The sequence below is a fragment of the Trichoderma breve genome, chromosome 3 (genome assembly GCF_028502605.1).
Source record: "Trichoderma breve strain T069 chromosome 3, whole genome shotgun sequence".
In the NCBI taxonomy this organism is placed as follows: domain Eukaryota; kingdom Fungi; phylum Ascomycota; class Sordariomycetes; order Hypocreales; family Hypocreaceae; genus Trichoderma; species Trichoderma breve.
In genome coordinates this window covers 1,638,543-1,664,653 of record NC_079234.1, presented here as the reverse complement: position 1 = coordinate 1,664,653, position 26,111 = coordinate 1,638,543, and the positions used below count along the sequence as shown (strand labels likewise).

Below are 26,111 nucleotides of genomic sequence, written 5' to 3'. Positions count from 1 at the left end.
CGTCCTACTGGAAATTCTGGTCAAATTTTACGTACCTTGCCTGCTATGCGACTTGCAACCGTTGACAGAACGGAACCAATGTCTCGCAGAGAATCATGTCTCCACGTGATGGCCAGCTCAGTCCATATCGCGTGTAGTCAACTGAGACATTCTAACCCCGAGGAGAGATGATGGGCACATGAGGAAAGAGGGAAAAGAGAGCAAACAGGATATAAGTCGGATATTGAGCTCTTGGTCTGCATGCATGTATAAGAAGAGAGATGCTACCGTAGTGCCCCATTGAGGGCCTCTGAAGTTTTCAAGGAAGCACAAGTACATTGTTTTGTTTGTGACATCGTTTGACATGTGGCATCTTGTTCGGATATTGGCAGTATCGCGACTTTGGTTCAGCGATGGGAATCCAATTGCGGCACAGCGAGGTGGCCATGGTGTATCATCTCGCCTCATTGTCGACGGACAGGGGTTTTTGGATGTCACCGAGATGCGCTCATCAGACTCGATGGTTCTAGATGCTAATGGAGAAACTCTGTGGTTAAAGAGGCGCGAGAGATATAGCAGCCGCTTTGCTTGTCCTTCGCTGCAAAACAGTCCATATCCGCTGAGCATGTCTCTTCAAATTGACGATGGTGGCAACTTCAACCTGAGCATCGTCAACATCCCATCTATAATGACAGGTTAGAATCATTATCCAATAACGGCAGCCAAAGCATGTCCATGAACTCACCTCGACTATGTACATAGCCTGCTATAGCATTCCGAAACAAGTGTCAGGCCGTCTCAAGCCCCTGCCTGAGATCTCTGCCGAAGACGCAGCCTTTATCAGTAACATGATTGAGCAGAAGTTCGTACCATACCAGAACATCCCGGATGCCCCATTGAAGCCCATCCAAGAAATCAGGGCTCTAGGAAGGCAACACTTTCCCTTTACGCCCTACAGCTTTGAGCTTGCCATGACTCTTTACGACTGGACGACGGCGTCATTTGCGCGCATGGTGCTGTTCAAAATCTTTCAGTACACCGGTATCAGCTCGGGGGTCGCAGCACTTCCTCACCCTTTGGATCGTGACAGTCTCGCCGTCAACATTTGGCAGAGCAACTTTTCTGTATATACGCCCCAGGATGCAGACTATATGCGGACCTTTTTGATGCAGCCCGCACATTCGTTTGACAATCTCACTGCCCAGCTTGAAGAGGTTATTGATCAGGTGTACAACTTTAGCGAGATTGAGAACCGCCTTCTGGTTGCTGCTATGCAGTCGATGCCTCGGACTTCGATTGCTTCGAAGCCACGGCTGTTTAGTGGACAGGTTGACATCGAGCAACTTGGCACAGGGCGGTTCGGCATCGAGTTTGAAGAGTGCCCGCTGAACGAGGGCCCTGTTGGGGTCGAGCTGGAGCATTCACTGGCGGATGCCCTGGACAGTTACATGGCTGTTGGAAAGACCATCACAACCAAGATGGTCTGGAGTTTTACGGATAGCATGGAAGAGGCAATGCATTATTCTAACGGGATCGTGCTCGTGTTGAATCCGCCGTCCGGTACCTCGCTGTGGGACAGTATATCGTTTATCACGCCGTTATCTGACGATCCGTCTAAGATAGAATATACGGCTGCTCCCGGCACCAAGTTCAAGATTCAGTCTGTTCAACATACTGCTGTCTCGGGTAAGCCGGTGACGATGATCGGTCTGGAGCCAGTGTTGGAGCGAGATGGATCGTTGAAGACACAGTCAATGCTCGAAGGGATCCGCCAGCATCGGTTAAGTGAAGATGTAGTTGAACAGGGAATTGACTCTCATGGATCTATTAAGTTAAGACGTGGTCGATATAATACTAGACGGCAGGGAGAAGATGTGTTGATGGATGAGTAATTGAAGTGAGATGAAAATAAAGAAATGATTATAAAACACATGCACTTATTCCCGCGATGCTACATTAAGCTTCTAGCTGGATGGGTATCTAGATTGATCGGTTGAAGCTTGGCTTCTTGGCAGATCTGTCCGATCTCGACTGCTACGTCTTGGACTGGAAGATAGGTACAAGATGGACTGTATTCAATCTCTGGTGTTTTTCCATTGTCTTTTGCCTACCCTACATGTACATGGACATATCTTGTGTTTAACCACGTATAAAGACCCATTGTATGCTGATTTCTCGTATTTTTACTCTGCCGATCTTCAACATTTGTAATTCTTAATTACCTTCTTCTTCTATTGCTTCTCTCTTTATTCTCCGTCTTATTTGATCCGCTTGCGATCCGTCTTACAAGGCTCAATTCTTCCTGCCGCTTCAGTTAAGGCAAGTACAGGGGGCTTACAGCACACAAGCCGCTAATCGTCCAGGGGTTTCCTTGCCACTACGGCGGCCAATCACAGCTCCCGGACCCGACATGCCAATTGGGAAAGAATCGAGGCCTTCAACTGCTTCTCCACTCCCGAAGCCGCTCGCCGTCCTTCTAATTTTACCTCATGCTCAGCTTCAGCCTCAGCCGCATCGTCGTTTCGGGCGTCAGTCTTGCAGCTTTGATAGCGATTGCATTGGCCATTTTACCGTCGTTTCTGGGTCTGGACTCTTTTTCGTTTTCGGAGCTGAAGCTAAAGCCAGAGCCGCAAAACACACAGACGCAGACTCAAACAGAGACGGCGACCAACATCCTCGACGACACAATGGCTTCACTGCGTCGGGCTGCTCCGCTGGTGTTTCCCGCCCTGGGTCGGCATACGGCCACTGTGATCTTCATCCACGGACTGGGTGACAGTGGCAGTGGCTGGGCTGATGCCGTGCAGTTGTGGCAGAGGAAGCACCGGCTGGACGAGGTCAAGTTTGTCCTGCCAAATGCCCGCATCATGCCCATCACAATGGTTAGTTGGTAAATCGATATACGAGTAAACTCTTGGAGCACGATGAGCTGATGCTGGGTATTATCGCATATAGAATCAAGGCTACCCTATGCCTGCTTGGTTTGATGTCGTACGACTTTCCCTCTTTACCTTTGTTTCTTTCCCCTGTGCATTTGTGATTCAGTCTAACTCCTGCTCGTGTAACAGAAAACTCTCGGTGGCGCATCCGGCAGAACCTTGGATGCCAAAGCTCGCGATGAGGATGAGGCTGGTATTCTCGAGTCTCGCGCCTACCTGTATTCTCTCATCCAGCAAGAGGTTTCAGAGGGCATCTCATCTGAACGCATTGTGCTCGGTGGCTTTTCCCAAGGCGGTGCCATGAGCATCTTCTCTGGCTTGACGGCTCCCTTTAAGCTTGGTGGCATTGTTGGCTTGTCTTCTTGGATGCTTCTTCATCACAAATTCAAGGAGTTCATCCCAGAGTCAAACCCGAACAAGGAAACCCCAATCTTCATGGGACATGGAGACAGTGACCAGCTGGTTCTTTATGAGTGGGGGTTGGCCACTGAGCAAAAGCTCAAGGAATTTGGCTTTGACGTGAAGCTGGAAACATATGAGTGAGCATCACCCCATCATTCCCTTTTGACTTTCCTTTCTCTGCAACTTCTGCAACTACTACATGTTTAAAAGATGGTGTTGCCATCTGAAATCATGTCATGTCGTTTACCACCTCTTTTGCTGACGTAAAACCAACAAACCACAGGGGTATGCAGCACTCTGCCTGCATACAAGAGTTTGATGACGTCGAGTCGTTTCTCGTATCCAGACTCGCCTCAGACAAGGCTTAATAACATCGTGAAGGCAAGGTCCGCCGCATATAGAAGGTGGTGCGCGCCTCAACTCGAGAGCTCGCAGGAAGATGAACAGGGGGACTGGGATCATGCCGCGTCAATGCGGAATCTTCTGAGCATGAGCATGAAGCATGACGGCCCACGACGGAATAATAGCAGACATTCAAACCAATTCACGGGACGGTTCCTCTTGCGATCCCCTGGCCCAATTTAGCGACCCCCACAAGACTCTGCATCGCCCAAGTGACTTTCTCCATTGGCTGCGGCGTGCTTTATTTCTAACCTTGTTTGGCGTGTTCCTGTTTCAACATCACGGCCCAGCCGCAAGAGTTTGGGCTAGCATCGCCATGTGCAAATTAATTTTGCCTTGAGCCAGCATTTCATCTGTCAAGGACGGAAAAATCCATTCCCACTAATGGCCGGCCTTGGCACAATGCGACGCAATCGTTCCGTGGCATCCATGGTGATTTCCACGGATCGGATGTAACGCGGCTAAAACGAGCTTCTACATTAACATTAACACGGCGGCACATGGGCATTTTAAACTCTTAAACTCTTTAGGAAAGTTGAAATCAATCGGTCCAGACGAAAATACGACGAGACAAAGAACCGGCTGCACTTCGGTGCTGACGACCCCCAACGTGGGCTTCAATCTCAAGCTGTTCTTAGTGACCTGCCGAATCTGGCTGGAGTCGTTCCCACCATTCATTGCCGAGGGGCCTTACAAGGCCAGATAAGCGTCTCACAAGAAAGGCTTTCACTAACACAGTTCAGGTACCAGCAACTCTCATTTGCCCTCCGTAAGGCTGCCCTGGCATGACAGCTACCGTCTGGTGTTTAAGCTTGCAGCTGGAAGAGACGGAATGGAACCCTCTCTTTCTCCGCTAACAGAGGTAGCCGCCGTGATGAGACTGGACTGTACTCGTACTTTCTGTCACCATCCCCATACGGCGGACCCTCGGTCGGTCGCTTGCACGTTTGGGACGTTCGAGGCGCCGTTGGAATTGAGGTTATCGCGAGAACCCCCGCCGTCTTTCCTCCATCGGGTGCTGTGGCGTGTCCCAGTTGGGCATCTGCTTTATCTCTGGCCTGGCCGATTTCTGCATGAGGGCTCGTATGCTCGTATATGAAGCCCTCACGATTCATCATGTAACGTTGTCCGAAGGAAACTTGTTCTTCCATCGGATATCATATGTGGTGAAAGGATCCATCCGCCATCTAAACGCTTGTGCCCCAGGATGGCATGGTGTCGTCTAGGCCGGTACGCTAATAAGTCGTCGCCCTGGATTATCGCCGTCCGGGGTACCTCAAACTTGCCGGACGAGGCCAAGCCGGCTCTGACAAAGCCGGGCCCTGGAGCCACCTTCCGGATTGTCAACTAGGCCAAGTCTTCTTGACTGCCATATCGGGACTCTGCTGTTTCGGCCGAGCTTACACAGTCAGGTGTTTCACCACTGGCTGTGGTGGCTTCGAGGACGACCCTTGGAATTATATTGGATTTATTGGACGTTGAGAAAAGATAAATAGAGATGGCAGCTCCGGTCGTTTATGGAAGAAGCAAGTTTCCCTCTGGATAACTCATCAACAGCAGCAGCAGCAGTGAAGATCTGGTAATCTTCCTACCGGTCTCTTGTACATATCTTTGTCCTTCTGATTGTATATACATACTCTCTCTCACACTCTCTCAACCATGATCTTCAGCAAAGCACTGGCTGCTGCCGGCCTTTTGGCCACTGCTGCTTACGCCGCTCCCACCGCCACCGTCGAGAAGCGCGCTGCTGGTGGCAAGCTCGTCATCTACTGGGGTGCCGAGGATGACAGCACCACTCTGGCCAACGTCTGCGCCGACCCTTCATACGACATTGTCAACTTGGCCTTCCTCAGCCGCTTCTTCGCCGGCGGTGGCTACCCCGAGCTCTCTCTGAGCACCCTCGGCGGCCCCTCCTCCGCCCAGCGCTCCGCCGGTGCTACCAACCTCCAGGACGGCACTTCTCTGGTCCCCGCCATCAAGGCCTGCCAGGCCGCCGGCAAGCTTGTCATCCTCTCCATGGGTGGTGCTACCGACTTCTCTGCCGTCACCCTCACTGGTGACGCCCAGGGTCAGCAGATTGCCGATACCGTCTGGAACTTGTTCCTTGGTGGTACCGCCAACCCTACCCTCCGTCCCTTTGGCAGCGTCAAGCTGGACGGTGTTGATCTCGGTGAGTAAAAAGAATCATGTTCTGTGTCTTAATCTTCAAGTTGCTAATATTGTATTTCCATGATAGACAACGAGACTGGCAACCCCACTGGTTACCTTGCCATGGCCCAGCGCTTCAAGTCCAACTTCGCCAAGGACACCAGCAAGAAGTACTACCTGACTGCTGCTCCCCAGTGCCCCTTCCCCGATGCTTCGGAGCCCCTCAACGTCTGCCAGCTGGCCGACTACATCTGGGTTCAGTTCTACAACAACGGCAACTGCAACATTGCCCAGTCTGGCTTCAACAACGCTGTCAAGAACTGGTCCAAGAACATTGGCAACGCCACTCTCTTCATTGGTGCTCTGGCCAGCGGTGCCGACGGTGACCAGGGTTACGTCTCCTCCAGCACCCTCCTCTCTGCTTACCAGGGCGTCTCTGCTCTCAACCTGCCCAACATTGGCGGTATCATGCTTTGGGAGGCCCAGCTGGCTGTCAAGAACGGCAACTTCCAGAAGGCCGTCAAGGCTGGCATCTCTTCCGGCACCGGCACCACTCCTCCCCCCACCCAGAGCAGCACTCCCAGCGGTGGCAGCGGAACCTGCTCTTGGGCCGGCCACTGCGCCGGTGCCTCTTGCGGCTCTGACAACGACTGCTCTGACGATCTCACCTGCAATAGCGGCGTCTGCGGTACTGCTGGCTCTACTCCTCCTCCTCCCACCTGCTCTTGGGAGGGTCACTGTCTCGGTGCCTCTTGCGGCAACGACAACGACTGCTCTGACCCTTACTCTTGCAAGAACGGCGTCTGCTCCAACTAAGCTTGGACAAGGGACGAAGCGGCGCGGAGAGCGTGAGCAAAGTGGAATGCCGAGCCTTCTTGTATATAAATTAATATCTAACTTTTGGGGGCACAAAAAAAGTGTACAAAGCCCTGTTCTGTTTACATATACAAACTAGCTAAATAAAGCGAATGCATATATTGAATATATTACGATCCAATTTGACCACATTTGTGAATGATTAACACGACAGGAGCTAGACGTTGAATCTATGGATAATATGCATGAGACTAACTGTTAATGGCTGGCTCTACTGATGTGGTGTCATGTGTCTTCGTCTAGGGGCCAATAGACAGTCAAGGAGACGGCCAAGAACTTTACCGTTCCTTCACGAGTGGGTATTCAGCTTAGCCCCCGATCTCGAGCTCATGTCGAACAACCCCCCAGATCGGCCAGGCTCTCCCCTTCTTTGAACCACGCGCAAAACTTTTTTACCGAGGCTTTGGCTAGACTGGTGGATTGGGATTCAGCTTGATTACGCATTCATGGATCGCTTATCCCTTGCGTGTAGTACGGAATAGGTTATCGTGGTTCTGGATTCGGCTTGGCTGGCAAGATGACCTTGCTTTAGACCCACTGGTATCTGCGTTTGCTCTCCGTATGGGCCGCTGGTGTGTCATGGAATTTCGATAGAGTTGTATTGCTCGTATAATGATTATATATAGACAGGACGGAGTATGTATATATACGAGCCCGAGGTCTTGGAGTTGAAGATGGGGTTGATGGTGTAGGCCATTTATCTGGTCAATACTATACCGCTATTTTGACTTCATCTGTCAAGTTTCTTTCGTACTTACTATATCGTGTAAACCAATGAGCAATAAACAGCCTCTTGCGGGGGGCACTGTCCCCAATGAAGTCGGATCCGCGGCGCGACTGAGCCGGCCATCACTCTCAAAGGCCCCTGACGCTCGCATCCAGCAGCTCATCCATCAAATCAACGAGCACGGCTACGCGATCATACCCAACGCCTTCTCCCCCTCGATAGTCGCCGAGGCGAAAGCTGAAGTCGCGCGGCTGACGGCGGACCCCGAGATGGTTGGGCCGGCGGGCGAAAAGGGCCGGAACACGTTTGAAGGGTACAAGACGCAGCGGCTGTACGCGCTGGCGAACAAGTCGCGCGTATTTGACGCCTTTGCGCTGCATGAGGATGTTCTTGCGCTGACTGATTACTTTTTGGATCCTGGGTACTTGGTTAATTCGTTTCAGAGCATTAATATCTTGCCGGGGGAGAGTGCGCAGACGTTGCATTATGATCATGGGTATGTGACGATGGAGAGGCCTCATAAGCCGGTTGGGACGGTGAGTGACTTATTCAATTTTGTCCATCTTTGTACTTTCTTATGAAGGGTTGAAGAAGAGAATGGAAAAGAGAGAGAGAGAGGGAAGGGCTGACTTATAAGAGCAGGGTGTCATGATTGCGCTGGATGACTATACGGCTAACAATGGCGCAACTGTCATTGTCCCAGATTCGCATCTCTGGGATTCTCACCGCGTGCCTTCAGCCGAAGAGACGATTCCCGTCATCATGCCGGCTGGCAGCATGCTCTTCTTCCTCAGCACGTTATGGCACGGCGGCGGTGCGAATACAAGCGATGGGAGCAGATTGGCACTGACGGCGCAGTACTGCCAGCCGTGGATTAGGCCCATGGAGAATCAGATCCTGGCGGTGGACTGGGAGAAGCTGGATGATATTCCGGAAAGGTTGGTGGACATGCTTGGGTATAAAGTCGGGAACCCGTTTCTTGGGTTTGTGGATGGGGGGAGTCCGAGGGCGGCGGTGGGGAGGCTGTTGAAGAAGTATAAGGGGATTGCTGAGGCGAAGCTGTGAGGGTTGGGAAGTTTTTACTTTGGAGTTTTTCCTTGTGTTGGTGTGGTTACGGCAACGACTTTTCATGATGGGGCGAGTGGTGTTGTGTATGTTGTTTGGCGCTTGCAATTGTAGATACATGTACACGTAATTTGTATAATGAATATGTTGATCAAGTAAAGGGGTCGTTTATGGCCGTTTGAGGCTGCTTTTGCGTGATCAAGTTGGATTTCTTCAAGGATTTTCTTGTGTGAGCTGTGCGCCAAGGTCTCAACTAATGTCTCAACTAACATAAAGCTGTCCATCTGGATCTCGTCCACTACAGATTCGGCACCGTGACTCATTCCCCCATTGGCTGCCTAGATCCTGTCTCGTATTGAAAATTAACTACTTCCATGTCAATGACATCTCAGAGCCAGCAACTCATTGGATGCTCGAGTCTAGATCTCCAGGATGCGGGGTTGTTTTATATGATAATGGCTAGCTCGTATAAGCGACCAACGCCCGTACAAAAAGGTGGCTCCAGTCTGACTCAAACATGACTGAAAATCAGCCTTACGAGGTTGCATTGGAAAAAAGGGAATCAAATTGTCTCTGTGGCTTGGCATTGGGTTGAATGATTCGATTGAAAATTTGGACTTCTTGTGGTTGAGGATATAATAATCACTGGCGTCGTCACCATCATCTGTTTTGTGAGCCATCCTCAACTGGCATTAACACACAACCTCTCTGAGGCCATGGCGAATAAAGTGGTGCTTGATTTGGACCTGCTTCGAGGCTCTACACCTCGAGGCCAGGCAACTTATCTACGCAATCTTGTCAAAAACAATGCAGACGCAGAGTCGTCTATCACTCCTCAGCTTATCGCGCTCGTCGCTTCAGACTCTCTTCCGTCCATTGCCCTCTCTTTATGGCCCTCTGCCTCCAAGGAGCCTCAGACGACTATAGCAGTGATTCGACAGGAACACTGCCTCAATGTACAACAAGCTGCCATCACACGATTCTACCGCCTTCTATGCAAAGAAAAGACATTTGCAAAGACATGGGAAGCCGCTGGCGGAGCGACGGGGGTCGCTCAGCTGATGGCGAAGCTCAGCGTGAGCGGCGTGCGCTCCCTCGTCAAATGGCTTGGAATCAGTGGTCGTGCACAAGGTGCCCGCAAAGAACGCCAGAGAGCAACGGAAGAGCTTCTGACTCTGCTCTGGGGACTCGATGGAGATGAGAATGCTGTGCTGGATAGCCGTCCCTTGCGCGATGAATATGTCAAGATTCTTCCAGCTTGCGGTGGTGCTTTCAGGTTACAGTGGAAGGAAATGAAGCGACAGCTCCCTGATAACTACGATATAGCCGTTGAAACGGACCACGAGTTCTTTGAGCAGCACTACGACGAAAAGCTGCGACGCAACGAAATCAAAGCCTCCGAGTTCTTGACCGCGGTGAAGCCTCTAGTCATCTACCGCACCCAGTATGGCTTGGACGTTCTAGACAGGTTCATCGACAGCGAAACACTGCTTGGAGCTTCTCCAGATGCCCTCCTTGAGGCAGTAATCTATCCGCTAAGCAAGCGGTTTTTGTCAAGACGAATGATAACCAGTGACACCACGATGCGCTTCTGGAGCCGTGTTATGCTGTGCTTGAAAGAGCGCCAACCATTTCACAAAGAGTTTCGGAATTCGAGCGAGCACTATAAACGGATCCTTGTTCGTTTGGTCAAAGTATGGAATGACTCACGTGGGAGGACTGAGTACTCTGAGATGTTGACGGAGTTGTTCCCCCTTATTCCCGAGACTGTTCTGAAGAGACACTCGCTGGTAGATCTCATAAAGGACGTCGCCCCGACACGAAGATATCAGCTTTTACGCTTGTTCTTGAAACACACGGTAGGGTTTCAGTTTGATATTGGAGAGGCCCTTAGCTTGGAGTACTCTGGGCTTAAGAAGTCATCCATCCGTTGGCATCCTGAGCTATTCTCCCTCTTGCCGGCAGACGAGGCCTTCACCTTGTGGGAGAAAGTACAAAGAGCCGGAAAAGATGTTGGGTATTGGGAAAGATATCCGACCCCTACGTCCATTTATGGTTGCCGGGACCAAGATGACTTCAATCTGGCCGACTGCCTCATTATTCGAGCCTATTTGTTGCGCCAGAGTCAGGCCATTCCTCCATTTACAGCAGCAGAATTGGACACTATACGGTCTGATCTTCGTCAAGAGGTTTCTAGGAGGATGAAAAAGGCCACTCAGGGTCGCTTGCCTGAAATAAGATCGAAATGGGCCGTGGCTGCTTTGGAGCTATGCGTCGCGATTGGGGATCTCGAGCTTTACGGAGAAACACTTCGCTGGGCAAGGCGGTTTAATAAGGATCCATTGACGGTTCAAGAAATCTACGGTGGATACTTCCTGAGGACAAGAGAACTGACTGACCTTGTGGCTTTTCTGCCCGCCAAAGAAAGTACACCGGTCCACTTTGAAGAGCTCAGCCAACGGATACAATCTGCCAATGACATCTTGCAGATTCTCTTTGACACGGCTATGATGGGCGTCAATGAGCCTAGCTTTCGCGGCTGGAGCGATTGGGGTAATGCGTTTGAGCTGATCAATCGGGTGATTTGCAAACGTATAGCCCTTGTCAATGACTTTCAGGACCGGACCAAGATATCAGATGACGCGCTGTTTGAAGCTTTATGGAAGCCAACATTTGCCATGCTGGAAAAGATGTTGCCGCATCAACATATTTTTGGTCCCGCCGGTGGAGTAAGATTTGATAACAGAGCTTACTCCAGCCTCTCCCGCTTCCAAGTGAAAGACCCCGAATCTTTGCGCGAGCCCACCATCAGGTTTCTTGATCAACTGGCCAGGTATCACGATTCAATATGGAGAGAGTTTCGCCTCCGGCATACGCCGGCTTTGGTCACGGCTGATGAGATTTGGCCTAAAGGACTGACTATCCAACACTTGGTGTACGATTTTGAGTCAGCCCTGCCATACTTGCCATATGGACGGTCGCGGATCGAAGCCATTGTGTTTATGAACCCTCTCAGGGGTTTGCAGCCCATCCAGATTGACGAGGAAACTCAGCTGGCCATTGGACCGTTTATTGATAGCTGGGCCGCGGCTCTGCAGCAGTACATTCGGATGCCGGGCAAGCTCTCCAAGGAACCGCAGCGGAAAGAACGCATATCAAGGGCCTGGCAACATGCTACCATCAACCTGAGCAAGGACCGCATGTCCCCAGAAGAGGCTGAGAGGTTTTGGTGGTCTGTTTTTGAGGGTATCGGTGTCAAGAAGGATGAAGTTGGGATTGATGAAGAGGCGGATGAACGACCCGAACCGTCTCTTCCCAATGCAGATGAGGATATGCAGCCCATTGAGTGGAATCCTGACCCTGAGTATGAACGGATCTCGCAGACTGAAAAGAGCAAAACGCTTACGCCAACGTGCTTGGATGTCTTGTTAAGTCGGCCAAAGAATGGCCACCTGACTAAATTCATCTCGGCTAGGGATTCTGAATTTGGGAAAGTGAAATGCGTCATTCCTCAAAAGCCTCGCCCTTTGTCCTTCTGGGACTCGTTTTCTACCACGTATTCAAAGCTCACTTGCAAGCATGTGGATGCTTATGTGGTTGCGGGAATCCTGGCTCTCAACATGAAGAAAGGCTCTGACATCTCATTGCTAAAAAAGCCGCTTCCCAACTCAGAAGCAGTGCGTATTCCGGCTGTATATCTCGATCAAGAGTTTCTAGAGAGAGAAGTCGACGCGCACGTGTCTGGATTTACCGGCATAATTGATCATTTCAAGTATTATGTGCCGGCTAGCCTCTTCTCTCAGTTGGGGGCTTCGGTCCTTGAGAGTATAAGAAGAGGACCGGAAACAGATAAACCGTTTGGTACGTTGGTATGGGTAATCAATAGGCTCTTGGAAGGGGCCAGCCCTTCGATGGCGATCCCTTTGATCCAGCAATTTGTCTTGGAGAACCCGGACGCAAGCTCATGGCATAGGCCGCTTCTTAACCCAAAGGCTCTCATTCATTTCCGCCCTGCCGATGCGAAGCATTTTTTTGAAACTTTTACGGATGCCATCTTGGATAAACTCCAAGAACAGGCAGAAAAGCGTGCGAAGCAGAAGTCTGATGATGAATCTGCGAACAAGGGACCGCTTGTTAAAGTCACCACTGTCAAAATGCTGGCCCAGCTTCTGAGAGAATCTCCTGTTGTCGATCCGGGTCTTGCGGTGGAATTAAACATCAAGATTCTCAAGAGAGCAAGCCATGTTGACATCCGGACTGCTGCTGTCAAGGGATTGACAGAGGCTATAGCTAACACTACGGATCCCGAGGTAAAGAAGCGCATATTCAATGCGTTACTCGAGTATGCTGCGCCGATTGCATCTTCAATCAACGAATCACAGCCGTTGACAGACTGGGATGCTTTGTCATCTGATGACGAGCTGCCTGAAATTTGGAAATCTAGTGATGGAACCTTGACCACTCCCACAATCATGGACCTCGTCTTGAAACTAGGATTCTGGCAGGATTGGCAGTCAGAAGAAAGCCGGGCGTACAAGAAGCTCATTTATACCATAATGGATGCTTCGGCGGAAAACAACCAACGGTGGATGAAACTATTTATCAAGAAACATGGCTTCACTATGCCTGATGATGCTCAGCTTCCCGCCATACCCATGTTTCCGACTGCGCTGGAGACTTTTCTCAGAGTGATGAAAACCGACATCTCAGCCAAGTATGTTGATATGGCAAAGCAGTACCTATTGCTAAGAATGAAGCTCCCTGACTGGGTTTCTGCTATAACCGATGCTGTGAGAGCCGACCGGAAGCTGGTCAGCTCAGACTCGGGTAGGCATTGGGGCTATCTATGGAACCATGATTATGACAGATTGACAAAAAGTCTCCTCGAGACCATTCGCCTCCATCTTACGAAATTGGAGAAGAAGACGAATGATGCAGAAAATCACGACAAAAAGACTCAACAGAAAGACTCTCATCAGTCGCTTGCGTCGTTTCTCTTTGAGATTGCGGATATCATCATCATGCAAGGGAACCTGAACAAGTTTGATCAATTCGTGAGCGACACATTGACTGCTACTCGTGACAATCCTGTTTGGGGGCGGATTCTGGAGCGGATCGATAGCCTTCGAACCCCGGCGTGGCAAGCTGATCAGAATCGAAAGCCAGCAGTTCTTCCAGATACGCTATCACTCAAGATCAAGATGCTGAATTTGTCCCTCCCAGCTTCAAACCCAGATGAGATTAAAGAGGTTGCGGCCAAATACGCGAAGAAGGCTGTAGGGCTTCTACACGACATTGTGGCCAGCGGAGTTCCATATCAGAACAGTTACAGCGCGCTTCAGAGGGAGTTGGGGAATGCTCAGCCCAAGGCTTTGATCGCAATCATGATTGGATCGACGCCTGCGCTTGACAACCCAAACAACGTGACGTTGGTGGATCATCTCCGCGTGGAGCTGGCGATGATGATGTTGGACTCGAGCTGGATTTTTAAGCAAAAAGGCAGTATGGCACCTGAAGACGATGTTTTGAAGAGGGCTGAGGAGCTGGTGATGAAGGTGAGCAGAAGTAGCCTGGAGAATTTCCGGAATTTGGCGGCGCATTTGAAGGGAATTATTGAGAATACTGAGGGTTGGGGCTTGTTCGACTGAAACAGAGGCTATCGAGACAGTCTTTTCTCCATTGTGATAGTCTACGAATATTCCTGCTCTTCTCTATTTAGAATTCTTAGTATAATGCCTACCTATCAACGATTACGTCCGTCTTTGGTAGCATCAGATCGATCTTCATCTTAGGGTAGCATTACTACTGCCGCCATTAAGCATACCATTAAGTGCATAAATAAATGTCCGTGTGTCTATGCAGAGCAGAGGCCCAAGTACACCGTGGATGAAGCCCATTATTGACACTTCCTTGCCTCTTGAGCTTGAGACAGCTAGCTAGGACCGGGCCGATGCAGGCTAGCCAGTATTACGTGGGGGGTGGCCGCTTCTGAGTAATATCTCGAAAGCCTCATGTCTTGGATTTCCTTTTTGTATACACCCATTGGTTCTAAGCCAGCCACCTGTTCCTCCCCACTTTCTTTCGCTTGTAAGTGCCATCACCGTCAAGGCGGCAGAGCCGGTGGCTTGCGGTGTCTTCCCCGAAGCTGGTCATTGGCGGGCGTGTCTGAGACTTTAATATGCAAGGGGGTAGATGACCCAAGTCTCGGCGCGGGCATTGGCCGAATGGGAAATACAATGGCGTCCGGAACCGATTGACCCCCTGGCGCTGTTAGCCGGTGGACTATTTGAAATGGCGTCGTATTTTGTATACGACGGGGGATGGGTGGATGATCTGATCTACGTGGAGCTGAACGATCGAGAGATTGCGGCTGGCGATCTGGCCTTGTCAGATGGGATACGTGGTGCTTGGGAGTGGCCTTGCATGATGACATGGATCGTGGAACATTTTTGGTAAGCTCGGCGAGGAGGATATTTAAGCCATAGTGGTAGAGGGTTGATCCAGTGGTTCTTTTCATATCTCACAAATTATTAGTTGACTCTACTGTATACGCAGCAGATATAGTACTTTCAAGATGAATTATCTTCAATATCCCGAGCCTCTTAAGCAGATCCATGTTGGGCGTGGCCCCAATGGATATGAAAATGTGTTAACCGCAGATGCCGATGAAGCCTTTTACAAATGGGAGCATGAGACGCTCAAAGCCAAGCTCATGAGGCTCTGCCCCCCTCCCCTCTGGCCTGCAGAGTCCTACAAGGCTTATTGCCCTCGACCCATCCTCATCAACGGTCATCACCAGTCAATGTTACGGGAGCTCAGCGATGCTTTGGTAACCTCGGTTACTGATATCGTGAGCCGCTGGTGGCTCGATGCTGACGCTCAACTCCCCAAGCGAATGCCTCTTGGGGAGAAGGAGCAGGATCTCTTGAAAGTAAGTGACTTCTGAACTTTCTGCTTATCAGCAACAACTGACATGAACATGAATTTAGTATGTGGGACTGCAGTCTATAATTGGCAGATTGCCGGATTATGAAGCATGTAGAGGCTCGTGGAGGCCCGACTTCATGGTCGAAGAAATCAAGACCCGAGACGGCGTTGCAGTGGAAAACTTTCGGATCACCGAGATCAATGCTCGGTTCTCGTTCAATGGGTTTATGCACGCGACATATGGACACATGGCCTTAGAAGATACAGGCATGGGGAGTCATGGACTCGTCAGCGCTGCACAACCAAAAGAGGTATGACCGAAATGAGTCATGAAGTTGCCAGATTTCTCTCTAATGCGGGTTATAGATTGTTGACAAGCTGTTTACTCTCTTCCGGCGAGATCGCCCTGTCCATCTTCTCAAAGGCGAGGAGGCTGGAATGGACATTCACATGTTCGTCGACGCCTTCAAACGCCGCATGGGCTATGATCCACGAATCATTAGCCCTGCAGACTTGAGGCTAGTGTCAGATCGCAGAAGCAAGTCCGGGTATAAACTCTGTGCCGTCGTCAAGAAGCCTGAGCAAGGTAATGCCACACCCGACGTGTCATCCTTCTCCTTCACTAGTGATGGAGAGCTAGTAGAGGAGGTCTATCAGGTAGGGCTGGAGCTGCACCAGCGTGAGTTGCTTGCCATGAGCCCCGAGATGTTGCGTGAGATTAGCTTGCGCTGCTTCAACGACATGAGGACCATTTTGTTGGTTCATGACAAGCGAATGCTGGGTATTATTAAGCAGGAACTCCCGAAGCAAGCGTTTCTCGGGATCATCACGAAGAGGCAGGCGATGATCCTCGACAGGAGCATCGCAGATACATATCTCCCAGGGTCTAATGAGCTTAGACAACTCTTGGTTCACTCGGAGGCACATCCAGAAGTTCGCAATGATTACATCTTGAAGCCCATTCGCAGCGGAAAGGGCGATGGCATCAGGTTTGGCGATGATATCACCGACGAGGAGTGGATGGCGGCACTAAAGCTTCAGCTGTCTCCAAATCTCGAGCTAGACAGATGTTGTGTGATACAGCGTCGGATTATCCCTCGCCTGTATGACGTGGTACTGAAGGCCTCGGGAGAGAGAGTGATGTACCCCTTGATCGGCACGTTCATGGTCATCCACGGAGGCCTGCTCGGGCTGGCACTCTGGCGGAGTAGTGATGATCGGATCTGTGCCATCAGTCACGGTGGAGCTTGGCTTTGTTCCGTGATACGCAAGGATGTGGTTGCGGCGGGCGAGAGTGTCTCAGAGGGTTCCTATTAGTATCGTATTATTATTACTATTGTCTACTGGGGTTCAACACCTTGTTTCTTAAGCCTGTATCCACAACATGTGTGAGTATACCTGTTCTCGTAGATCTAATTTGATGACGGCGGCAATTTCCTTGGAAATGGTAGCGTCTCTGTTTGCCCAGCTTGACAGGGGGGGCTCAGGTAAACACGATGCTATGACACCTGGCATGTACTGGCTCGTACTCGTACATCGTGACATGTGCATACTTGTTTGTGCTAGTAGCGGTATAATTGACAAGATAAATAACCCTTTGCGTCGGTGGAAGATAGATCGTGTTCATCCGCAGTCTGCAGGAGAATACGCAACTCAGTGCCCTTATCCGTCACCACTCTTCCGCCCACAGTATCACCAGATCAAACTCGTGATTGACTGAACAACCCAATCTTTGCCCATCATGTATCGCCGCGTTGCGCTGAATATCCTCACTGCTCATCGGATACAAGGTTCGATCCGCCAGCAATATCCTCGGCACTCTCGAGCTGCAGTCCATGAAACCAGTCATCCTCCTCTCCATGAAATCCGTCATAATCCTCCTCTATCGGCCGAAATCTCACAGATGGTCCCGATCCTGGACGCACCAGATCTTAGCTGCGCCCAGGAACCTGGTCACGTCCGCAGTGTGTGTGAGAAGCTCCGCCAGAAGGGCATCCTCAAGGTCAGCCTGGGCTTTGCAGACCGCAAGAGCCGATATCTCGAGCAGCTGCTCCGGAGCCTGCATCAGAACCACGGTCACCAGCTCCCCATTGCTCACAGCGCCACCCGCGGCTGGTTCTGGGACGTTCTCCCCTCTTCGACCAGCTTCCAAACGGCCAACTGCCAAGCTCGCTCAGAGACAATGGAAGACTTCCCCTGGCACACGGACTGCAGCTACGAGGATCCTCCACCACGCTACTTTGCCCTGCAGGTGCTCCAGCCTGATCGCTGCGGTGGCGGAACGCTCTCTGTGATGAACGTGGAGCGCCTTAGCGAACTGCTCTCATCCGCTGCCAGGGAGTCTCTCGCCAGGCCAGAGTTCCTCATCCGGACGCCACCGGAATTTGTCAAGCATCCCGACCACCAGCACATCGTGGGGAGCATCCTAATGGCCGACGACGAGGGCCGGCTCACCATGATGCGCTTCCGGGAAGATCTCCTGACACCCCTGAACGAGCGAGCGGCTGTCGCTCTCAAAGAGCTGAAACAAGCTCTGCAGGGCGCCGAAGCGAGAAGCCACTCGACCTTGCACCTTACTGCAAAGGCTCTTCCAGAGCGGTCCATCATACTCATCGATAACAGGCGGTGGCTGCACGCGCGGAACCACGTCAAGGATCCGGAGCGGCACCTACGTCGGGTGAGGTGGGACGCCGTGCCCTTTACGGTTTGCTAGATACTCGGCATATGAGCAACCCGAACAAGGCTGGGAAAAAGTAGCCAGGGGTATCGGAGGACGAGGAGCGGATATGCGGAGGTAATGGGATGGTGTACACTTGATTTGAGAATTTGAGACACGGGATGGCCCTACTCTGGCCGGGCTGTTTGTCAAGAGTGGCTTCAATAGTTCGCGGATACCATTGGCCTGTTGTGAAAGCACATGAAATTGCTTGTAATATGTAACATACGATAGATACACGAACATGTACTTAGGGTATCCTGTCCGTATGTAACCTCAACGGTAATATTTAGTTTGACAGCAGCAGCTAGGGTTATTGCGGTTGCACCACTATACTTGTATGCACTTTTGAGTGCGTGTAACATTCCTAGAAATTAACTGTAATGAAAATCACAACCACTCTTTTCCCCCGGTCCGCTTCCATTGGCCTGTCGTCTGTACACCACACGCATGACGGGTGGCTGGGCTGAACGCAGCTGAATCCCAATCTTGCAGGGGTCATGATATTTGCCGAGCGACGCCATGACACCCGACTTCGTGCTAATAATTTACAGTACAATATGTCAATCAAGTCAGTCTTTCGTATCTACATAACTGCTACCGTCGGTTCAGTTATAGTAGCAGTAGTAATAATGGCGGTCAAAAATGAAACACTGTCTCTCTTTGGCACTACCATGCTCAATCTTGTAGACACAGCGACAAGCCCCGGAAAGACGAGATGAGATCCATCAGCTTCTGACGTGGTCTAACTAGCTGCATACGGTCGCCTATGGTAGATCGTACAGGGCATCTGTTCGCCTCATTTTTTTCATCTCTAAGAATGTGCCTTTTCGCTGCCTTTTCTTAGCCATCTGCTGCAAGGGAAATTACGTGTGCTTTGCATGCATGTCTCAGGGTGAGACTAGGCCGGTCATCAGCGCAGCTTTTCCACCTTGGCTGCCTAAAAACCCACCGAAAAGCAATTATTGTTGCTTGCTGCTTTGTCGTTCGACTAATAGAGCGCGGATCTCGACGTGAGGCGTACGGATGGGACTGAAATGAATACAGTGAGCGCCGCACAGTAACGTAACAAGAGCTTCGGCATGTGAGCAGAGCGACGATTTTCGGGCTGTGGCCCGCGTAGTATTTCTACGGCTACTGCTGAACAACGTACGATTTACTCTAATCAACTTCCTCTCTTTAATAAAATAACACAGCAGCGTCATTTCAGCTTGAATTCCGGCCATGGAGTTTCGGCCACATCCGTTAGGCGAGGTATTGGCCGTTGCCAAAATCCACCCTTTTTATGTAGAGGAGATACAGTATCCTCCCGATGAAAAGACTGTTCAATCAGTAAAAGAGAGAGTAGCCGCCGAGCAAGAGCAGGGAAATGAAGATCTAAAGTCATGGCCCGTTATCTGGAAGAAGGACCTGTAAGTGAAAGAGAGACACTGAAGGCTGCGTGTATGAGTAATTAGACCGTTTCTCTAACTATATACTGCACGTAGGTACGACACCATTCAACGGCTCATCAACGACACAGACCCCGACAATACATATCGCCAGAGCGTATACGCAAGCATCACCGGTGGGGGTTTCGGCTCGAAGCCACTGTTCTTTGGTACAGATGTATACGAGAACCGCAAACACAGGGCCCATTTCGGCCAGTTTCTCAAAACCATTGGAGTCATCAAGCCAGGGGATTGGGCACTGACGACCCATTGTGCAGGCGAACTTTACAGGTTAGTTACTCCAAGATGCGGCGCAGACAGAACAACAGGTGCTGACTTAAACAACAGGTCCCTGGATCTCATGCTTGAGATCATGGAGAATGCTGGTGCCTCGGTTCTCAGCGCTGGCAATTTCATGCCGCCTAAAGATGTTGCTAAACTCTTGGCAAAATACCACATCAACGTCCTCGCTGGTGATAGTGGCCAGATTGTCCAGATGGTACACCACATCTCGATGCTCCCCGAGGAGGAGCGCGCTCTGATCAGGCTCGACAAGCTCATTTACACTTCTGAGGTGCTTACTGCTGCGCAGAGAGCGCACATTAAAGCGACGCTGAAGGGTGTCAAGATCATTTCTGTCCTGGGCAGCGCAGAGGCTGGGCCATGGGCGGCTAGTAGCCCCGATATCGTTGGAAAAGAGAGCACCACCAGTGTAGAGGATCTTATCTTCGACACGCGAGCCATGCTGCTCGAAGTCTTTCCAGCTTCATTTGAGGAAGGTGACAAAAACGTCGATCCTCTGCCCGAAGGAGAGGCTGGCATAGTTGTTCAGACGTCTCTTTCTCGTTTGCGTAACCCACTCGTACGATATGTTACTGGTGATATTGGGTCTGTTCATCCTCTACCCGAATCAGCTCGAGACAAGATTCCCCCGGCTGATTGGCCTTACCTCCGGATTCTTCGTCTCCAAGGCCGCGACAGGCGAGTTAGCTTCGACTGGGATGGAGAATACATCCAGTTTGAAGATATGGCGGCCTTGTTGAATAATGAAGAGTGCGGCATCTTACAATGGCAGATCATTCTGGATAAGTTGGAGCCATCTTTGGAGTCGTTCTTGGAGATCCGATTGATGTGCTCTCCGCGGACTTCGCGGGTCCTTTCGCTCGATGCTCTCATTGCTCGTATTAAGGGATTCCTTCATGTTATAAAGACAAATGACTATCGATTCAAGACGACGTTTGTCAATGAGTTGGATGGGTTTGTGAGGAGCACCACTGGCCGCAAGGTCATTAAGTTTGTCAACCGATACAACTAACTGTATCTATCTCGTGTGTTTATCCTGGCCTGCATTTGTTGCATCAGAATTTGAAGTAGCGATATAGACATACCATAATCTTTTTCCATGTTGGGTATATGGTAGGAGGAAAAATTAATGTTCGTTTGTACTAGGTAAAAGATTTAATAAAATGACCGGATTCTTTGTAGTGCTAAATATCTAGACTTGTTTTATTCTCATGTACATCAGTAAATACGTATCAATCTCATCTGTTAAATATACTTTCGATAGTTGAGAAAGAACTTCATCCTGATATTATGTCCTACGAACCGATTCAGGACCATATAAATTCTCAATGCTTGAACTCTGATGACCATCTAGCCTGGAATCTCCAGAAATGCCATGTAGCGAGCCCCAGTAGCACTAGGAACTCTGTCTAGCAAGGAGCATCTCTCGAACCCCCATGGGCTTGATTGACGGGAAACTTTTGTTGAGTGCCTTATCAGCAGGTATGTCAAACTGTCCCCCAACGACCCAGTAGCCGAGAACGGCCAACAGTTGGCGAGCAAGAGGCTCTGGAAAAGGAGACTTGGCCAGCTCTTCTTCGTGCGAAGGAAGTTCAGTGACTTCACCCTTTGCCAATTTTTCAATGGGGTCATACGATACTTCAAATTCAGAACCTGCGAATATTTTCAACGTCAGCTGCGGAAACTAGTAGACAATTGTAATGATGTCTGCATAGTTTGTCTTACCTGTCACCTCCGAGGCCACCTTGATAAACTCATTCCAGGTTGTTTTCTCTCCGTAGATGTACGTAATCTCCTCCCACTTCGGTACATCCAAAAATGCAGAAACAAATTTGGCCATATCGTAAGAGTAAATAAAGGCAAACGGCTCATTTCCTGTTCCTGGAAGAGCCGCCTTTTTGCTGTTCATGTCGACAGCAAACGACATGGGGGGCAGGTGCGTTTTGATGGCAGGCATTCCATAGTAGTCCAAGAAGAGGCCAACAGAGAATCTCGTCCATTCAAGCATGGTGCTGCGTAGAGTATTGTTTGAAGCCTGCGAGAAAGCTGACGTAGGAGACCTGACTTAATGGTGAGAATAAGTGTGACAAACAGGATTGGCTAGATAGCTTACGCCTCGCTTGGGAGTGATCCCCAGCCGCTGGCAATGAATCGAGAGACGGTCGATGACTGCTCTGCGGCTTTGATGAGGCTAATCTCGGCAGCAGAGGAGGTCTCGTCAGTCACTTGGATGGCAGAAATGACTGCCTCCACCTTGTGCTGCTTCAAGAGTTTGGCGGTTGCATCGACATCGGTATAGTCAACGGCGAAAGTGGGCACATTCTCAACGACCGTCTGGACCTATTTCATTTGTTTCCTCAGTCAGCTTAACTTGATTCCAAATACTGGCTCTTTGAGCTTACCTTGCGTGCCAGGACGATGACTTTGTGCTTGGATGACTGTGTGAGAGTCTCCACGATGGTTCGGCCAACATTGCCGGTACCGCCAGCCACAGCGACGACAGACATCTTTTCGTTGTGAATGTTGAGTTGCTTTGTTTGGAATTGGAGATGAATGGTAACTGAAGGCCGTGAGTTGGTGAAATAGATCTGTTCAAAGTTCCAATCCACTGGTTATATATGTAGAAACTCATGAGCTTCAATGATAGTCACTTGAAACATCGCGTCCTCAGTTTGTCAGCATTCACAATTAATAATTTTAGAGAAGGTCTATTTCCAAGCATTTCAACCTAAAAAGGAGCTTTTGCCCGTCTCGCTTGCTAATATCGTTGTTCTCAACTGATGGCCGATAGTTTAAGTCGCCAGTCGTCAACACTATGAGGCGCGCGCGCTTTCCGAATTTGGAAATATGGAGATAGCATCTCGCCATGTTTGTGATCCATTCGCTGACAATTAAAGCATGTAATTACATATATGAGCGTGTAATAGTTTAAGCGATACCAGGTTGACTAGAATTCGTACATAAAGGGTCGCAGTTCCCAGCAAGGAGCTTGCAAATGACTTGTCTTTCTTTCTTCACACGCCTGTAGCCTGAACTTGCAATGCCCAGTAAGCAGTTAAATGAAGAGTACATCGGATCCAGATAGCTGGAAGCAGTCGTGTATTCCCCACGTCTCTTCATCTACTTGATGGCGAAGCTCCCATACCTTTTCCATCAGCCGTATGGCCTGTCTTGCGGGCCCAAGGGCTTGTAATGGCCCCAAAGAAGATACTAAATCCCGAAAGATATGTTCTTGCTCCTGTGTAGCCAAGAAACCGCATACGCAAACCGGCCACATGAGGCTGCGTATTGAAAGGTTTGGCGAGAGTATATCCAGGATGTTCAAGATGGAGTTCACATTGCCGCGATTAAAGGGATTGCCTGGGTGCCAGCCATCAATGACCACTGACAGATAAATCATGGTTGCATGCAGCCAAGCTTTCGTTATGAGTGCGAGTTTCTTAGCCTGTGTTTTTTGATGCTGCTCACCCAGTCTTATAGTGTCTAACTGCGTTGTAAGAAACTCTGACTGGATGGTGGCATCAACTTCCGTCATGCCTCGTCGCATTCTCTTCATCAATTCATGATTCTCTGCTTTGGCATCCGTCATAAATTCCACACCTTCACGCTGAGCGAAATGCTTTGCAATTTCCATTGTACAGATCTCGCCGAGAATAGTAAGAATCCACCCTGGGCAGCCAACGTAAGACTCTATTTCGAGAACCGGTCGAGGCTGGCCATCCAGAGCCGTGGGCACTTTACAGCCAGCCATCAAACCCCTGTGGTGGTGCTGAAACCGAGGGGGCTGTCCCAACTGAATGCTAGCCATGATATCAACGTATAGCAGAAACGAGGTGTAAAACTGAAAGGCAGCTTGGTCTTTGTTCCATACATGGAAGCCGAGCTGGATGCCTTCGAATATCGAAGGCTTAAGCATCGCTTGCAAAACTTCTTCTAGGTAGTATTCTCCATTCTCCGTTCCATGTGATTGAAACACTTCATCCAGCAATGTCAAGGCCGCGGACAAATGCATCTTCCAACCTGCATCCTGGGGCATCGCTGTGGCAAAGATCAAGTACTGCGTAACGCCGCCCAGGACATTGAGCTTGCAGAATACATCCGATTGGCTACTCTCTTTATGGTACCGATCCATGTCTTGCTTGATGACGTGGATCGCCGCGTCCATGTGCATCGCCAAAGTGTCCCACACGTGCTGTTCGCAAGGAGTGCGGAGAGTGTGGTTCGCATCTTTGGCTAGCAACAGGGTGAAGTAATGGGCGCTGAGACTGAGCGCACTGTGATAGATTGCCTTGTTTGACTTTAACTGCGTCTGTACCCAGCAGCGACCGCCGGACAGAGTCGCCGGTTCGTACAGAGGGAACAGAGCCGGCAAGACAGTATCGAGATACAGGGTGGTGAGAAACTCATTCGTATCTTCCTGAGATACCACATGCGTAGACGCAGACGCAGGAGAGCCAGAGCTTGTCTGATCTACACTGGAGTTGTCTTGTGATGTCTCGCGCCTCGTCAGTGTGGTTTCAGTCTGTTGATGCTGGCCATCATGAAGTGAAAAGACCCGAATGGTGGCCTCGTTGCCACGACGAGTCGAGGTTCCTTGCTTCACTTGGGCCCTGATGGCCTGCGTCATCTGCATCTGTTTTTCGCCTCCATCCATCCAATCGGGACGGTCCTTGCTGTAACAACAACTGATGTTCAGATTGGCGCAACTCCGGCATATTGGCTGAGTCCGGTCGCATTTCTTTCTCCGGAGCCGGCAGGTCCAGCAGGCCAGGGAGGGCATGGCTGAGTGGAATAGAATTCAAAGGGTAGAGTGTATAGAATAATACAAATTAATAGAGTCCTTGATGGATTACATTTTAGAGACAATTTGTTGCTTAGAAACTTTATGAGTCCGAGTTGATTCTCTTCCGCCTACAGTAGACGATTTATGATAGGAACGGAGAACGCGCGCTTTCCTATTGGGGTAAGGCGCTTCTTGCCTTATGCGGCTTATTGCTCTCTTGGGTATTTACATGTACCTATGTAGTTTATCGTGTGCAGACAATTGTACGCTTGTATGACATGGAAATCTAGAATGAGTTTCTTCACATTATATCACTGTAGCCCGAGGCTTAGGTAAAACAATTTGTATTACCACGTAGTCACTACTCAGCAAAAAATGTTCCATGACCATCACTCGTCGTACATTGCCGTAAATCGTACATGTTCCACATACAGGTGTTTACCCTATAACAAACCACTGGATACACGGGCTGGGGCATCAACTCATATGTACATGTGACAGTTAGGTAGTGTTTCTAAATACAGGGCAATAATTAACTGCCATGAGTGCGAATTCTTGAGTGTGACACACAGCAGTCAGCCACTTCACATATTTGGACATTAACGACCAAGGGTAACGAGAACCTGAGTGTCAAGCCAATAGAATGTAGAGAAATACGGTGTCAATTCTTTCAATGATCGAAAAGACCAAAGAGATCGTGCCAAGACCAATCAACCATAGTCATAGCTAGATCTTAAAGGATGTAGCCCCGATACTCCGTGCATTACTCATACTACATGCACTCACTCTTGCAGGCTCCCGTGCCTTTAAATAGGTACCGCTGCCCCTCAGTGCAGAGCAAACTCAGCAAATTCATACCGCTCTCGATGTTTCCTCTTACGCAGCTGCTACAATTTCTTCGTGGGCATTGTCTTGTGTCACAATAGGCCGCGTGGCAAGACATCATCGCCTGCATCAGCTTTCTACTATTTTAAGATGAGGAGCGTCGTCACGAAGGTGACGAGATAGTCAGCAGCAAGAGCTTGAATCGACGCTCGAAAGGGTTTCCTTATCAATGCTCGAATAGAGGGCTCGAATGGAAAGCTCAAACAAATACTCTCACCAAAACTCGAATGCATTTCATCGAGTCTTGATAGAATGGAACTCGAATCACTAACTTCTTTTCATCAGCAATGCAATCGCCTCTCTCCACAAACCCCTGCTTCCCCTGCTTCCCCTGCTTCTTAGCGTTGCAGGTCTCACCCCAAGGATTTGCACTAAGAGAAAGTCTGCCCTTCATCTCGCCATAGCTAGCGAGTTTGGGTTTAGTGTCGCCCTGATCTGCAGCTTACTCAAACGCTGTGTCCGGAAGGAATGAACCAACTCGCAGTAAGTTTACGCATTTGGGTCGTGCGCGCAAGGCTGAGAGGATCTG

The 26,111-nt window shown here is 49.9% G+C and overlaps 10 protein-coding genes across 10 annotated transcripts; 8 read left to right on the top strand and 2 right to left on the bottom strand.

Moving 5' to 3' along the window:
- Positions 1-343: 343 nt before the first annotated feature.
- Positions 344-1,871, top strand: T069G_04940 (uncharacterized protein; the record flags this gene model as incomplete). The annotated part of the gene is made up of 2 exons (XM_056172150.1): positions 344-674; positions 742-1,871. The coding sequence occupies 2 exons, from the start codon at positions 344-346 to the stop codon at positions 1,869-1,871; spliced, it is 1,461 nt and encodes a 486-aa protein (XP_056029008.1).
- Positions 1,872-2,468: 597 nt separating this feature from the next.
- T069G_04939 (phospholipase/Carboxylesterase domain-containing protein) lies at positions 2,469-3,688 on the top strand (the record flags this gene model as incomplete). Its single annotated transcript, XM_056172149.1, has 4 exons — positions 2,469-2,861; positions 2,935-2,970; positions 3,048-3,457; positions 3,604-3,688. The coding sequence occupies 4 exons, from the start codon at positions 2,469-2,471 to the stop codon at positions 3,686-3,688; spliced, it is 924 nt and encodes a 307-aa protein (XP_056029007.1).
- A 1,693-nt stretch (positions 3,689-5,381) lies between these two features.
- T069G_04938 (glycosyl hydrolases family 18 domain-containing protein) lies at positions 5,382-6,686 on the top strand (the record flags this gene model as incomplete). Its single annotated transcript, XM_056172148.1, has 2 exons — positions 5,382-5,892; positions 5,959-6,686. The coding sequence occupies 2 exons, from the start codon at positions 5,382-5,384 to the stop codon at positions 6,684-6,686; spliced, it is 1,239 nt and encodes a 412-aa protein (XP_056029006.1).
- An 834-nt stretch (positions 6,687-7,520) lies between these two features.
- On the top strand, positions 7,521-8,538 carry T069G_04937 (phytanoyl-CoA dioxygenase (PhyH) domain-containing protein; the record flags this gene model as incomplete). Its single annotated transcript, XM_056172147.1, has 2 exons — positions 7,521-8,009; positions 8,116-8,538. The coding sequence occupies 2 exons, from the start codon at positions 7,521-7,523 to the stop codon at positions 8,536-8,538; spliced, it is 912 nt and encodes a 303-aa protein (XP_056029005.1).
- Positions 8,539-9,254: 716 nt separating this feature from the next.
- Positions 9,255-14,186, top strand: T069G_04936 (uncharacterized protein; the record flags this gene model as incomplete). The annotated part of the gene is made up of 1 exon (XM_056172146.1): positions 9,255-14,186. The coding sequence occupies one exon, from the start codon at positions 9,255-9,257 to the stop codon at positions 14,184-14,186; it is 4,932 nt and encodes a 1,643-aa protein (XP_056029004.1).
- A 926-nt stretch (positions 14,187-15,112) lies between these two features.
- On the top strand, positions 15,113-16,782 carry T069G_04935 (uncharacterized protein; the record flags this gene model as incomplete). Its single annotated transcript, XM_056172145.1, has 3 exons — positions 15,113-15,469; positions 15,528-15,776; positions 15,832-16,782. 3 exons carry the CDS (start codon positions 15,113-15,115, stop codon positions 16,780-16,782), a joined length of 1,557 nt encoding a protein of 518 aa, XP_056029003.1.
- Positions 16,783-17,368: 586 nt separating this feature from the next.
- T069G_04934 (taurine catabolism dioxygenase tauD, tfdA family domain-containing protein) lies at positions 17,369-18,178 on the top strand (the record flags this gene model as incomplete). The annotated part of the gene is made up of 1 exon (XM_056172144.1): positions 17,369-18,178. The coding sequence occupies one exon, from the start codon at positions 17,369-17,371 to the stop codon at positions 18,176-18,178; it is 810 nt and encodes a 269-aa protein (XP_056029002.1).
- Positions 18,179-19,405: 1,227 nt separating this feature from the next.
- Positions 19,406-20,926, top strand: T069G_04933 (uncharacterized protein; the record flags this gene model as incomplete). The annotated part of the gene is made up of 3 exons (XM_056172143.1): positions 19,406-19,593; positions 19,669-19,902; positions 19,960-20,926. The coding sequence occupies 3 exons, from the start codon at positions 19,406-19,408 to the stop codon at positions 20,924-20,926; spliced, it is 1,389 nt and encodes a 462-aa protein (XP_056029001.1).
- Positions 20,927-21,310: 384 nt separating this feature from the next.
- T069G_04932 (NAD(P)H-binding domain-containing protein) lies at positions 21,311-22,421 on the bottom strand (the record flags this gene model as incomplete). Its single annotated transcript, XM_056172142.1, has 4 exons — positions 21,311-21,567; positions 21,640-21,974; positions 22,028-22,254; positions 22,317-22,421. 4 exons carry the CDS (start codon positions 22,419-22,421, stop codon positions 21,311-21,313), a joined length of 924 nt encoding a protein of 307 aa, XP_056029000.1.
- A 548-nt stretch (positions 22,422-22,969) lies between these two features.
- T069G_04931 (fungal specific transcription factor domain-containing protein) lies at positions 22,970-24,568 on the bottom strand (the record flags this gene model as incomplete). The annotated part of the gene is made up of 1 exon (XM_056172141.1): positions 22,970-24,568. The coding sequence occupies one exon, from the start codon at positions 24,566-24,568 to the stop codon at positions 22,970-22,972; it is 1,599 nt and encodes a 532-aa protein (XP_056028999.1).
- Positions 24,569-26,111: the final 1,543 nt, after the last annotated feature.